Source organism: Protomyctophum bolini (genome assembly GCF_963924005.1).
Source record: "Protomyctophum bolini genome assembly, chromosome: 10".
Classification (NCBI taxonomy): Eukaryota; Metazoa; Chordata; class Actinopteri; order Myctophiformes; family Myctophidae; genus Protomyctophum; species Protomyctophum bolini.
The window spans coordinates 5,836,606-5,851,571 of NC_137871.1; the positions used below are offsets into that span (position 1 = coordinate 5,836,606).

At 43.2% G+C, this 14,966-nt stretch overlaps 1 protein-coding gene across 1 annotated transcript in view; it reads left to right on the top strand.

Annotated features, from left to right (window-relative positions):
• Positions 1–2,651: 2,651 nt before the first annotated feature.
• LOC308322125 (NLR family CARD domain-containing protein 3-like) overlaps positions 2,652–14,966 on the top strand; it is a gene marked incomplete at both ends in the record, with an annotated part of 53,341 nt that continues 41,026 nt past the window's right edge. The window contains 4 exons of the mRNA XM_080773320.1: positions 2,652–4,198; positions 7,631–7,804; positions 8,874–9,056; positions 10,067–10,240. Of these exons, the coding sequence (XP_080629446.1) occupies positions 2,652–4,198; positions 7,631–7,804; positions 8,874–9,056; positions 10,067–10,240 (2,078 nt within the window). The remainder of the gene's footprint in view (positions 4,199–7,630; positions 7,805–8,873; positions 9,057–10,066; positions 10,241–14,966) is intronic.

Consider the following 14,966-nt stretch of genomic DNA (forward strand, 5'->3'; position numbering starts at 1 on the left):
ACTACACTTTAGAAACTAGCCCAAATAAACAACTACACTTTAGAAACAAGACCATATAAACAACTACACTTTAGAAACAAGCCCAAATAAACAACTACACTTTAAAAACAAGCCCAAATAAACAACTACATTTTAGAAACGAGACCAACCCAGCCGGGGCGCCTGATGGAGGGGAAAGGAATAACTGCTTGGAATAACGTGTTCGCGTCCCTTCCACGCGCTGTGTTTCCAACTGGGGAAACTCCCTCTCCTGTCGGGTGAAAAGAAGGGGCTTGGACTCCTCATGCATAGGTGGAAGCATGAGGTCAGTTCAGGGTCAGCAGGAGGCATGTTAACATCTCGTCTTCAGTCAGTTGCCCCGGCTTGTGTGTGTGCGCATGTGCGCGTGTGCGTGTGTGCATGTGTTCATAATAGATGTGTGGTGCATTAACCCATTCTGACCTGAGATCAGATTCTAAAAAGGTCTTCTACATCCTGACAGTTTTCTGAAAAAGCTATGTTTCTATGTCGGTCGTTCTTCGATTAAAAAAAAATAGCAGACCTACAAGCTCGTAGATCTGCTATGTTTCAATTGCTAAATTATAACATAATGTTAAAAACACCAAAAGGGCCCAGAATGGGTAAATTCTTCATGTCTTCATTCTGTGTCCTCAACAGAGAAAGTCCCACATCCAGAGCTATCCATCGTGGCACCATGTGACTCCAACTCCAGCAGCTGCACGCTGCAGTGCAGCGTATTGGGAGACGTCAAGTCAGAGTCGGGCGTGGTCGTCTATCGGTGGAGGTCAAGTCAGAGTCGGGCGTGGTCGTCTATCGGTGGAGGTTCCACGGAGAGAAATGGACTCCACCCAAACCCAACGAGACCAGGATCTACAACGATGAGGAATGGATCGGGCCCGACTCCCGGACGGTGACGATCAGCAACGACGAGAAAGGGAGAAGAGTTAAAAGAATATCCTGTGCGATAAAGAACCGCTTCAGTGTGGAGCAGAGCGAGGCTGTAGACAACCCGCTTTACAAAGGTGTGTGTGTGTGTGTGTGTGTGTGTGTGTGTGTGTGTGTGTGTGTGTGTGTGTGTGTGTGTGTGTGTGTGCGTGTGTGTGCGTGTGCAAGGGTTATAGTTCAGATTTTTGGCCTTTACTTTATATCCCATAGCCTGGATGTATGTAATCCCATTGCCCAGGGGTTCTGTCCATCTCTCCTCCCATTTGCCAGCCATGCCAGTGGTTATCAAAGTGCGGTTCAGGGACCCCCAGGGGGTCCTTGAGGGATTGCTAGGGGGGGGGGGACCATAATTATTGACTCCTATTGGCTGGGCTTCAAACAGCCATAACTCCAGTTTGCAGCATGCTGCTAAAGGTCCCAAACCCGATGGGTGTGTTGGTAGGAATTATTGTTTTATCAAAGTGGAAAGCCGTACGGACTTCCACTTTCATAAAACTATAATTCTTACTTCCGGTTTGTCGGATTGACTTGAAACTCCTCCCACAACTCTATGAGGGGGGGTGGAGCTAGATGGTGCAACCAAGACGTGGATGTGTTCACTTCCTGTTTTACTAGGAAGCATTCGCAGGGGAATTAAAAAAATGTTCAGAGATGTTCTTTTATATTTATGTTTTATATTTCTGTCTTTCAGAACCAACAGCCAGAGGATTAAGACGTGGGATTATTGTTACTCTCTTCATGTACGCAGTAGCGCTGGCAACTTTAATCTGGAACAAGAAACCTTGTGAGTCTTTAATTTATTTTAACTAGATTTATTTACAATCTATATTGATATAAATCCATCCATCTCTGTGTCATTATGTGAAGACACGAATGATCCTATAGTGTCTCCTCACTGACCAATCACTGTCTCACATCTCACTGACCAATCACTGTCTCACATCTCACTGACCAATCACTGTCTCACATCTCACTGACCAATCACTGTCTCACATCTCACTGACCAATCACTGTCTCACATCTCACTAACCAATCACTATTCACTGCCTCACATCTCACTGACCAATCACTGTCTCACATCTCACTAACCAATCACTGTCTCACATCTCAGCTTTGACAGGAGAACACGAGGCAAGACGGGAGAGGGAGAGGAAGAGGGCCGCCAAACTGAGAGGTAAGGAAATGGTCTCTTCACCCACCGTGTGTGTGCGTGTGCGTGTGTGTGTGTGTGCGTGCGCGCGCCAACCCTAACGAGCGAACATTCAAACCTTGAACGTTTGGGGACAGCCTTAGTGTGTCAGTCTCTCTCTCTCTCCCCCCTCCCTCCCTCCCTCCCTCCCTCCAAGGCTGTTAAACACATAATTGCTTTGTTCGCTACAGGTCTGTTGAAGAGAACACCAGGATATCGTCACATCACTGACTATGAAGAACAGCTTCAACGCAACATGAACAGCACATATCTGAGTGTAGATTTGGGCACACAGACTGAGGTCGTGTTTGATAACGTCTTCGCTCCGCTCTACAATGTAGACATCGAAAGAACAGACATCCACAGCCATCATGAGGCCAGACAGATGGAGATGAAGAAGGCAAGAGAGGAAATCCAACTGGTTCAGATGTTCAAAGACCTTTCTGGACGTATCATAAGAACAGTGCTGACCGTTGGCTGTGCAGGAATTGGGAAAACGATCCTCGTTCACAAATTTATGTTCGACTGGGCCAAGAAATGTTTCCCCCAAGACCCACACCTCGTGTTCCCGCTCAAGTTCCGCCAGTTAAATATGCTCAAGGGAAAAAACTTTACTTTGGCACAGCTAATTCACTGCTGCATCAAGGAAACCAGTTTTATCGAGGAAGACGTTCTTAATCTTATCTTCACTAAAGTGCAGAAGTCAGGAGACTACAGCAACAGCCCCTTCAAAGTCATGTTTGTTCTGGATGGTTATGATGAAAATAATTTCCATTTTGATTTCAGCAAAGAAATTGGCCTCATGAATGTCAACAACTCTTACCCAGTGGAAGATCTCCTTGTAAACCTCATCAAGGGGAAGCTCCTCCCCTCTGCTCGAATCTGGATAACCTCGCGACCTGTAGCAGCCAATCAGATCCCTAAGGAGTTTGTAAACAGGATGACCGAAGTACGAGGGTTCATCAGCGATGACCAGAAGAAGGAGTTCTTCGAGAAGACGTTCAGTGATGAGAACCAGGCCAGATCAATCCTCTCACAGATCAAAGAATCAAAGATCCTCCTCACCATGTGTGAAATCCCAGTCTTCTGTTGGATCCTTGCTACCGTTGTGAAGGACATGGTGAAGAACATGGGGGCGACATTCAGGCTGCCCAAAACCCTGGTTGAGCTGTTCTGTCACTTCCTGATGGGTGAGATACAGCGGGAGAATCCTAAACAAGGCGAGGCAGACAGAGGGAAGCTCATAAAGGTTGCAGGGAAAGTTCTTCTGAAGCTGGGCAAGCTGGCGTTTCACCAACTGGTCAAAGGCAACATCATTTTCAATAAGGAGGACCTGAAAGCGTGCGGTCTTGATGTGAACAAGGACTTGAAAAACTTGGGCTTTTGCACAACCTTCTTCAAAGAAGACGGTTTGTTCTTCCACAAAACGGTCTACTGCTTCATTCATCTGAGCATCCAGGAGTTTCTGGCTGCAGTCTACCTGTTCCACTGTTTCACTCAGAAGAACAAGAGGCAAATGTTCACAAAGAGAAACAAGAACATTGAGGTCCTGAAAGCATTCCTAGGAGACAGCCCTTTCGACAGTGACAGTTTCCTGTCTGACTTCCTGAAGGCTGCTATAAAGAAAACCCTGCAGAGTAAGAGTGGACAACTGGACCTCTTTGTCCGCTTCCTTCATGGTCTCTCACTGCAGTCCAACCAGAGTCTGTTAGGAGGCCTGCTGGGTCAGACCGAGAACAGTCCAGAGGAGATCCAGAGAGTCATCGACAACCTGAAGGAGATGAATGATCGCCGTGCCTCTCCTGACAGATGTATCAACATCTTCCACTGTCTGATGGAGATGAACGACCCGTCAGTCAGTCGGGGGATTCAACAGTACCTGGAGTCAGAGAACAGCTCAGGGAAGGAACTCACTGTGCCCCAGTGTTCAGCTCTGGCCTCCATGCTGCAGATGTCAGAGGAGGGTCTGGAGGAGTTGGACCTGCAGAAATACAACACATCACAGGAGGGGCGACGAAGACTGGTCCCAGCTGTGAGGAACTGCAAAACAGCCAGGTTACTGAGGTTAGTAGTGTGAATGTTAACATGTTAGATCACTATATACTTCATTCATTCATAGAGAGAGAGAGAGAGAGAGAGAGAGAGAGACTCACTTCATATTTATATATATTATATATATTAGTATTGCAATCCAATTCAAGTGTGATTAGTGTTTAGTATACTTAGTGATATCAGGGTGATTTTGCCATGGCATGCGGTCGTACAGACTGTTCATCTGTTGACAGAACATTTCTTCACTTCACTGCCATAGAGTGGAACAACAGCAGCGAGTTGGGATCGTTTTAATTATTTAATGTTTGTATTACAATCAAATGACAACAGTGGAAAGTTATGAGCACATTTAAATTAAATATGTGTTACTCACTGCCTGTAGCGGACCCAGCTGGCCTTTTAAGGATGAAGTCTGAACTGATGATTTTGAAGTTGCTTTATTCATAGATCAACGTAGAACTGGGACAGAAACAAAATACAATGTATCAATGGTCATAAATCACTACAATATAATCCATAAACTGTTCCAATCTCAGGCACAAAATACATTTTCCATGCAACACTAACGTACATTACACAATACATAAACAGCCTTCTGCATACATTTTAACAATAATACCAAATACCAATAACAGTGCAAGCAAATCAATAAAATACCTTGTCCCCCTTTCCAGCTAGGTGCTATATTCTGTGTGTGACATCAGTTCGTTCCATGGTTAGTTGGCATTTGACCGTTCCTTTGGCCTCCCTTTCCTTAGCCATCCACATAACCAACCAACTTCAGCCACACCATTTGTGTGCTGTCTGTTCCAAGTCTTCTCTGTACTGAGGCAGCATTTCCTTGTTTTTAACCACAGTGCCACAGCTGAGCTGAGTCCCAATCATCTGATTCACATCAGCTGTGATCAGTTGTTGGCACACTTCCTGTTCCAATGCCTCACAACACTGAATATATACTAAACAATAAAGTATTACCTGTGGGTCCGTTACACTCCCACCAAATCATACAGTGATTTAAAAGCAATGTACATAAATCACAAATGATTTAAAATTACGTGACCCCAGATGCATTTAAAATTCTTAGAATAGGTAAGAGTGAGTTGTACCATCTTTCTCCCACCTTGAGTACTCCATCTCCAATGAGAGCATGCTCAGCATTGACTTCCAGGAGCCTAGTGTCCTGGGCCTTGAACCTTCTAGCCATGGCTGGTTTCCCTTTGATGGGCAGGGATGCCTGCGCTTTGTCTGGTTGTCTTCGCACTCCTCTAGGCCTCCGTTCCCCTTTGACTGCTGCCGGGGAGTCTTGCTTGGTAGCCCCCTTGTAGGCCATCGTGGCCACTGCATTAGGCTCGGCCTCTCCGGCCTGCAGAGTACCAGCTCCCACTGAATCCCCTGGTGCCTTGGGATGTGAGGCCAGGGTAGCTGCACCCTGCTGGGCTGAGTCTTTAGGCTTCACCACTGCTGCTCCCTCCGTCACCTCCAGCTGCTTCTTGATGACTGTTTCTTCCTCACCAGCCGGCGCACCTGGGCCTGGCTGCTTTTGTTGAATCTCTTCATGCTGCTCCTTCATGGCAGTCAGGGGTTTCTCCTGCTGCTCCTTCATGGCAGTCAGGGGTTTCTCCTGCTGCTCCTTCATGGCAGTCAGGGGTTTCTCCTGCTGCTCCTTCATGGCAGTCAGGGGTTTCTCCTGCTGCTCCTTCTCTACGGCCGCCCTCTGTTGCTCCTGCTCAGCAGCCAGGAGCCTCTGCTGCTCTCTCTTCTCTGCAGCAGCCCTCTGTTGCTCCTGCTCAGCAGCCAAGAGCCTCTGCTGCTCCCTCTTCTCTGCGGCAGCCCTCCGTTGCCTCTCCTTAGCAGCCAGGAACCTCCTCTGTATCTCCTCTTGCCTCTCCATCTCATGTTGTCTTTGAACTTCCAGAGCTTTCCTTTGTTCTTCCTGCTCACGTATAATTTCGTACTCATGAAAATAATTATGCACTTCCATTCCGTAAAACTTTCCATTTACCATATTCTCAGCAACAACTTTGAAAAGATCTCTTGAAGCGCATTCACATATAGCCACTAGGCCTCGTAGACCATCAGGTGGTGTGATGCATTTCTGGATTATTTCACCATACAGTTCAAAAATGTCTTTACTCTTCTCCAAGGTGTAAAGGAGAAGTCTTGGGTCCCTCTCTGTAACGCTGGACCTTAACTGTTTCTTTACTATTCGTGCTGCCATTTTCCAATGTTCATATAGTTCAAAAATACTTTTCAACTTATGCTCAACCTCGGAATCTGTATCGTCTGCCATTTTGTAAAAGAAACGGAGAATAAACCTTAAATGGCCATAGAAAATAATTTAGCACAGAAAACTATATTTCCCTTAGACAACTGCATGTATTATTAATTAAACAAAAATAATCTTGGAAATCATAAACATCTGAAAATGTAATTAAACAATCCTTGTGCAAGTCTAGTAGCTTGTTCAGTTCCTTTTCCATATAGTTCGTTTCCTGACCTTGTTCCTTTGAATGGAAGTTGTGTTTGTGTCTGTTCACCAGATCCATGTGCAGATGTCAGACTCAGAGTGAGAGAAGTCCATGTTTCCTTGCAGGTGGTAGATGATGAGGAGTCCAGTCGGGTAAAGTTCTACTGTAGCGGACCCAGCTGGCCTTTTAAGGATGAAGTCTGAACTGATGATTTTGAAGTTGCTTTATTCATAGATCAACGTAGAACTGGGACAGAAACAAAATACAATGTATCAATGGTCATAAATCACTACAATATAATCCATAAACTGTTCCAATCTCAGGCACAAAATACATTTTCCATGCAACACTAACGTACATTACACAATACATAAACAGCCTTCTGCATACATTTTAACAATAATACCAAATACCAATAACAGTGCAAGCAAATCAATAAAATACCTTGTCCCCCTTTCCAGCTAGGTGCTATATTCTGTGTGTGACATCAGTTCGTTCCATGGTTAGTTGGCATTTGACCGTTCCTTTGGCCTCCCTTTCCTTAGCCATCCACATAACCAACCAACTTCAGCCACACCATTTGTGTGCTGTCTGTTCCAAGTCTTCTCTGTACTGAGGCAGCATTTCCTTGTTTTTAACCACAGTGCCACAGCTGAGCTGAGTCCCAATCATCTGATTCACATCAGCTGTGATCAGTTGTTGGCACACTTCCTGTTCCAATGCCTCACAACACTGAATATATACTAAACAATAAAGTATTACCTGTGGGTCCGTTACACTGCCGCTATTTGCTTAGTTAGAAAAGTATCCAAACACACACACACACACACACACACACACACACACACACACACACACACACACACACACACACACACACACATTTCAGACAGCACCACAGGGAACCTCCTTGACAGTGAACTTGGTCTGTTCTGTTTTGATCATCTCTGATTTTACATTTAATCTGTTATTACAGACTTGTTGACTGTGACCTCAGAGAGGAACACGTTGAAGTTGTGGCTTCAGCTCTCAGCTCCAATCCGTCCCATTTGAGAGAACTGGACCTGAGTGGAAACGTCTTGAAGGATTCTGGACTGGATCTCATCTGTGCTGCACTGAAGAGCCCAAACTGTTGTCTGGAGACTCTCAGGTCAGATTCATTTAACTTTGTTATTGTGATGTGGATAAATTCTGTTATAGTAGGCCTAAGTGATTATAATGTAGTTATGATGGTGGTAGTATTTGAAGAGTGTGGATGAGGTTAATATCATGGTAACTCACACTACAAGCGCTACGAGCTTGTAGGTCTGCTATTTTTGAAAAATCGTGAAAATGCAACACAGATCTTTATATTCTTTCAGAATACATTTTTTTTATTTCGACGTCAGGCCTAAAAGGGTTAAACATTATGTTATAATTTAGCTATTGAAAAATAGCAGATCTACAAGCTCATAGCGCGCCACATAGTGGCGTTCTACGAGCTTGTAGATCTGCTATTTTTTTTTAAATCGTTAAAATGTGGTGCAAATCATTGAATATATATTTCAGAGCAAACATTTTTAACTAAAATATTTGCTTCTGGGGGGTCCATGGAACTACATATTTTCAGATGGTGGTCCGTGGCCCAATATAGAGAGAATTCTGGGGGTCCTTGACATGAAAAAGGTTGAGCACCACTGACATAGAAACATGGGTTTTTCAGAAAAATATTAGGATTTAGCAGCCTTTTTTTAATCGACCTCAGTCCAAAATGGGCCAATAGCGTTTCTGTGCTTGCTCAGTATGAAGAAAGTGTCCAGAGATATGAGGGACTGAGACAGACTATCCTTCATTAGCCAGGCTTTTATTTACGTTCGCATCGGCAGAGTAGAGAGAGAAAGACGGACGGACTTGTAGACTTGTGTGTGTGTGTGTGTGTGTGTGTGTGTGTGTGTGTGTGTGTGTGTGTGTGTTCTACAAGTGAAAGCAACAGAGGGGTATTATTATCTATCCAGGAATATGTATTTTATTGGTTGTAATTTCCCCCTACCCAACTTCTCGCTCTCTCTCTCTCTCTCTCTCTCTCTCTCTCTCTCTCTCTCTCTCTCTCTCTCTCTCTCTCTCTCTCTCTCTCTCCTAATCTGGTTGTATTCTTCATTTAGATTCAAGAACTGCTCCTTGTCAATGAGAGGCTGTGAAGTTGTGGCTTCAGCTCTCAGCTCCAATCCGTCCCATTTGAGAGAACTGGACCTGAGTGGAAACGGCTTGAAGGATTCTGGACTGGATCTCATCTGTGCTGCACTGAAGAGCCCAAACTGTTGTCTCAGAGAACTGGACCTGAGTGGAAACAGCTTGAAGGATTCTGGACTGGATCTCATCTGTGCTGCACTGAAGAGCCCAAAATGTTGTCTGGAGACTCTCAGGTCAGATTAATTTAACATTTTTTATTGTGATGTGGATAAATTCTGTTATAGTAAGTGATTATAATGTAGTTATGATGGTGGTAGTATTTGAAGAGTGTGGATGAGGTTGATATCATGGTAACTCACACTACAAGCGCTACGAGCTTGTAGGTCTGCTATTTTTGAAAAATCGTGAAAATGCAACACAGATCTTTATATATATTCTTTCAGAATACTTTTTTTTTATTTCGACGTCAGGCCTAAAAGGGTTAAACATTATGTTATAATTTAGCTATTGAAAAATAGCAGATCTACAAGCTCATAGCGCGAGTGGCGCGCTACGAGCTTGTAGATCTGCTATTTTTTTTAAATCGTTAAAATGTGGCGCAAATCATTGAATATATATTTCAGAGCGAACATTTTTAACTAAAATATTTGCTTCTGGGGGGTCCCTGGAACTACATATTTTCAGATGGTGGTCCGTGGCCCAATATAGAGAGAATTATGGGGGTCACATAGAAACATGGGTTTTTCAGAAAAATGTTTAGAAGCCTTTTTTTTAATCGACCTCAGTCCAAAATGGGCCAATAGCGTTTCTGTGCTTGCTCAGTATGAAGAAAGTGTCCAGAGATATGAGGGACTGAGACAGACTATCCTTCAGTAGCCAGGCTTTTATTTCCGTTCGCATCGGCAGAGTAGAGAGAGAAAGACGCGTGTGTGTGTGTGTGTGTGTGTGTGTGTGTGTGTGTGTGTGTGTGTGTGTGTGTGTGTGTGTGTGTGTGTGTGTGTGTGTGTGTGTGTGTGTGTGTTCGTTCGTTCGTTCGTTCGTTCGTTCTACAAGTGAAAGCAACAGAGGGGTATTATTATCTATCCAGGAATATGTATTTTATTGGTTTTAATCTCCCCTCCCTTCTCTCTCTCTCTCTCTGTCTCTCTGTCTCTCTGTCTCTCTGTCTTTCTCTCTCTCTCTCTCTCTCTCTCTCTCTCTCTCTCTCTCTCTCTCTCCTAATCTGGTTGTATTCTTCATTTAGATTCAAGAACTGCTCCTTGTCAATGAGAGGCTGTGAAGTTGTGGCTTCAGCTCTCAGCTCCAATCCGTCCCATTTGAGAGAACTGGACCTGAGTGGAAACGGCTTGAAGGATTCTGGACTGGATCTCATCTGTGCTGCACTGAAGAGCCCAAACTGTTGTCTGGAGACTCTCAGGTCAGATTAATTTAACATTTTTTATTTGAATTGGTTAAGTAAAGTTCTGTTATAGTAAGTGATTATAATGTAGTTATGATGGTGGTAGTATTTGAAGAGTGTGGATGAGGTTAATATCATGGTAACTCACACTGACCATAATATTGATAAGATACAGTGACTAATGTATGTAGTCTTTATGCTGAGATACCACATTTAAAACCTAAACACCTCTGAGTGGTTCAATGTGTTTTGTTGTCAGAGTGTCATCCCCTAGTATTGAATGATATTTATATGAACTATTTTGCTGCTATCTACGTTTATAAACGTAGCGAGGCTAACGGTGCCTAATGGTGCTAACTACGCGTATGTGCGGAGACAACCGTATACTCCATATATGAAAGCGTAGTAGCTTAGCTTACTTAGGTCAGGAACCCCTTTTGGTGTTTTAACCCATTTTGGGCAGGGACCCCTCTTGGTGTTTTAACTAAGCATTATGTTATACTTTAGCGATTGAAAAATAGCAGATCTACAAGCTCATAGCGCGCTGAGTGTTTCAGAATAATGTTAGGATTTAGAAGCCTTTTTTTTATTAGACTTGTGTGTGTGTGTGTGTGTGTGTGTGTGTGTGTGTGTGTGTGTGTGTGTGTGTGTGTGTGTGTGTGTGTGTGTGTGTGTGTGTGTGTGTGTGTGTGTGTGCGTGTGTAGGAACAATGATAAACTGTAGCCTCGCATGGCCAGCGTTGGGAAGTACCAACTACAAGTCAAAGAAACAGAGGGTTTTATTAGACAAAGTTCAACTGAATAAAAACAAACGCTGCAGTAAAACATGTATATATACTATTTTATTATCAGAATTGGATCACCCTCCCTTGGACTCGAAATACAATTAGCTCACCCTCCCTCTGACTTAGAACATGCCAATGTGATTCACATGCAATGATTCACATGCAATGTCTCTCTCTCTCTCTCTCTCTCTCTCTCTCATCTGGTTGTATTCTTCATTTAGACTGGAGAACTGCTTCTTGACAGAGAGATGCTGTGAAGTTCTGGCCTCAGCTCTAACTTCTAACCCCTCCCTCCATCTGAGAGAATTGGACCTGAGTCTCAACATGGTGAATGAGTCAGGAATGAAGATGCTGCTCTCTGCTGGGCTGGAGAATCTCAAGTGAGTAGACCCTGATGTGGGGCCCGGTTTACAGGAGAACCCTTTACTATTTGTGGGTAATGTTTGTGGGGAAACACCACAATTTTACTATTTTCAGGCATGTGATGATTGATGCATTGTTGTTCAACTTCCTACAGAGTGAAACACTGTAATGTCAGCTAGTGGAGACGTTGTGTTAGACAGTCAGACATTGATGCATTGTTGTTCTACTTCCTACAGAGTGAAACACTGTAGTGTCAGCTAGTGGAGACGTTGTGTTAGACAGTCAGACATTGATGCATTGTTGTTCTACTTCCTACAGAGTGAAACATGGTGGAGAAGATCGATTCAATCCTCATCTCATTAAAGGACGTGAGTATCTCTCACTATTGACATCTTATACAGAGTTTTTTTAACACCTACTGTATAGTTTGGTAGACTTCAGGCGTGTAGTTGTAACATTCTTGTTCGGGTTTGCTTTCACATTGTAGTTTGTCAAGCACGCAGTCTGGTGCGCACATAGTGCATCTTCAGGCGTGTGCGTGTTGGTCAAACAAGGATTTCATACTCCTTAGTGACACGTTGCAGACAACTACAGCCTTGGCTGAGAGATAAAGCCAGTCAATAGAAATATGTGGGAGATCGGAATGACAGAAACATTCACGTGTTCTCACTCACATATTTGAATGTGGGCCTGGTATGGTAGGCCTGAGGCCTATATTGCTAGGCCTGAGGCCTACCATACCGGCCTGACCGGTCAATAAAATAATGCTGAATTAACTAGCTTGTATTGGTAACTTTGACTGCACAATAGCCTCCCATTTAACCTCCTTGTCTAGTAGTCCGGCAGTCCAGGTTGACGGGTGGGAAATTTGGTATATAGTCTTTTTTTATTGGCCTGAAATATTGTCTATATACTAGTGTTGTCACAATACTGGATTTTACACTTCGATACGCTATTCTGAAATGTATTGATATTTTTCGATACCATTGCAACCACAGCGATTTTAGTGCAAAATAATATTTTTATTTCAAGAACAATACAGAACTTGAGGTAGTTTTTTGAAAATCCTCTGAGGTTTTAACGTACAAAGTACAAATAAAAGCTGCGCAATCTTATGCATTTTCAAGAAATATAGAATATGAACATTACAACAATCAACAATGCAAACAATGTTCACTTGTTTAACAGTTCAACACTTGTTGAAAAGCCTGAGATACTAGGGCTCTGGTACCGTGTGTAACACATTCAAAAAGGCATAAAAGTTCAAGTAAAAATCAAATCAAATATAGTAAAATCTATTCTCATCTTGTCTATTCAAGTAACAACTTAACTGCATCTGAGGTAGAGTACACAATACAAACTCGAAGTACTAACTCTGAACCCTGAAATGATCAACTGTCTGGAAGTTCTATTATTTCTTATACAGTAACAGTACACTAGTACAGTATGTGCAACTTTGCAACTGCAACATAATGCAACAATTGAATTTGTGCATTAACTAATAGAAGCAGACAAGCAGATTTATATTGAACAGGGACTTATTGAAAATAAATAAAAAAATGCAACAAAACAGTACAGCAATGCAATCTAATGCATTTTCAAATTTCAATATGCAACAAAATTACTATTTTAGTGTCATATTTTAGGAACACCAACATGTCAATGAGCTCCTCTGTAAGTCGTGCCTTTCTTGGACTGCAAATAAACCTTGATGTAGGGGAGAGCCGCCACGATTGTAACGCGTCATGGTTGTAACATGAACGTTATCTCTTGATTGGTCAAAGCCATCATGACGCCATCGCGTCAGTATGTGTAAAGCAGCGTACTCTACGTGCCCAGGAAGTTTGAAGTGTTTACCTTCATCCTACAGTACGGGGAGTTATTTTGCGAAAAACTGACTTTTCTTAAAAAGCGTAACATTTTACACCTGGAGTATATGTGTGCTACAATTTCTTTCTTTGATGTTGGTGAATAAAAATCCACATGGATGTCTTCATGCTTATGTTCTTCATTAGTTTGCATCGTGTTTAGACGGAATACACGTTCATTCTGGTCTGTAAGCAACGCCAAACAACAACTTGCAAAAGTTTCCATTCAATACCATTATGTAATATTTACATATTTGACATATTGGCCAATATTATATGTTCAGTCAGCTGTCTTCATTACAGAGTGTATTCTAAAATTAGTTTAGGGTTGTATAACATTGTACAACTCAATCAATCAAACGTTTGTTTAATCAATGTATTTTCCCATTGAACTGACTCAAACGCCCAAACTGGTACACCCGATACTATTTAATATTTCCCTTATGTTTGATACATTTTCTTATCACATCCATGGTATGAAAACAATGCTAAGGAGTTGCTTCAATGAAATATAATTGCTTTAAGCTGAAAACGATATGTTTAATGGTGTTTTTAGCGTTGTTATACATTTATCACGCATGCCGCTACAATTAATCTGATTAACTGACGTTCGGTTTAATAACTCCCGACCTGTTTTATTAAAAAAAGAACTTGAAGTGGTTTAAGGTAGCAGACATGTGTGGGTCCGTTGCCTGAAAATATTACAGGTGCAGATAAACGGATCTCAGAGTAAAAAAATGAAACGTGCAAAGTGTTAAATCCTTGGCTCTCCACTACTGAATACACGCTCTGAAGCTACACTTGAAGTACTTCTTAGCAAAGTGGGCAAGGTGAGGTAACATTTGGTCATGTTTGGTCATGCTTTCTGTACCCTGCCGTGATCTGTATCCTGAAGCACTAGTTTTCTCAAGTTTGCGCATCCACTATTGTTTGTGTTCAAGAAATTTCTTGTAAAATGTGAATACAAATAAAGATGTTAAGTGTGTGTGTGTGTGTGTGTGTGTGTGTGTGTGTGTGTGTGTGTGTGTGTGTGTGCGCGCACACACACGTGTGTGTTTGCATGTGTGCGCGCGTGTGTGTGTGTGAGTGTGTGTGTGTGTGCGTGCACGCACGTGTGTGTGTGTGTGTGTGTGTGTGTGTGTGTGTGTGTGTGTCAGTGAATGATGTACTTAATGGTTACTGTGTGTTTTCTCATCAGATTCCCAGCGTCTCTCACTGGACACAAACACAGCACACTGTGACCTCACTCTGTCTGAGGACAACAGGAAGGTCACATGGTTGAAGGGACAGCGTCATCAGTATCCTGATCATGCAGAACGGTTCGATGTCCATCATCAGATTCTTAGTGCAGAGAGTGTGAGCGAACGCTGCTACTCTGAGGTAGAGTGGAGTGGAAGGGTTGCTATAGCAGGGACTGACAGAGCAATCGGCAGGAAAGGAGGTGGTGATGACAGTACCCTTGGATGGAATGGCATGTCATGGAGTCTGGAGTGTGATGGTGACGGTTACTATGTCAGACACAATAGGGAGGGGACTGTCCTCCCTGTCCGTCCCTGTAGACGCTCCAACAGAGCAGCAGTGGATGCTGACCGTGAGGTCAGGGAGGTCAGGGTCTGCAGAGCAGCAGTCTATGTAGACCGTCCCGCTGGGACTCTGTCCTTCTATGACGTGTCCTCAGAGGACACTCTGACCCACCTGCACACCTTCCAGATTACGTCCACTGAACCC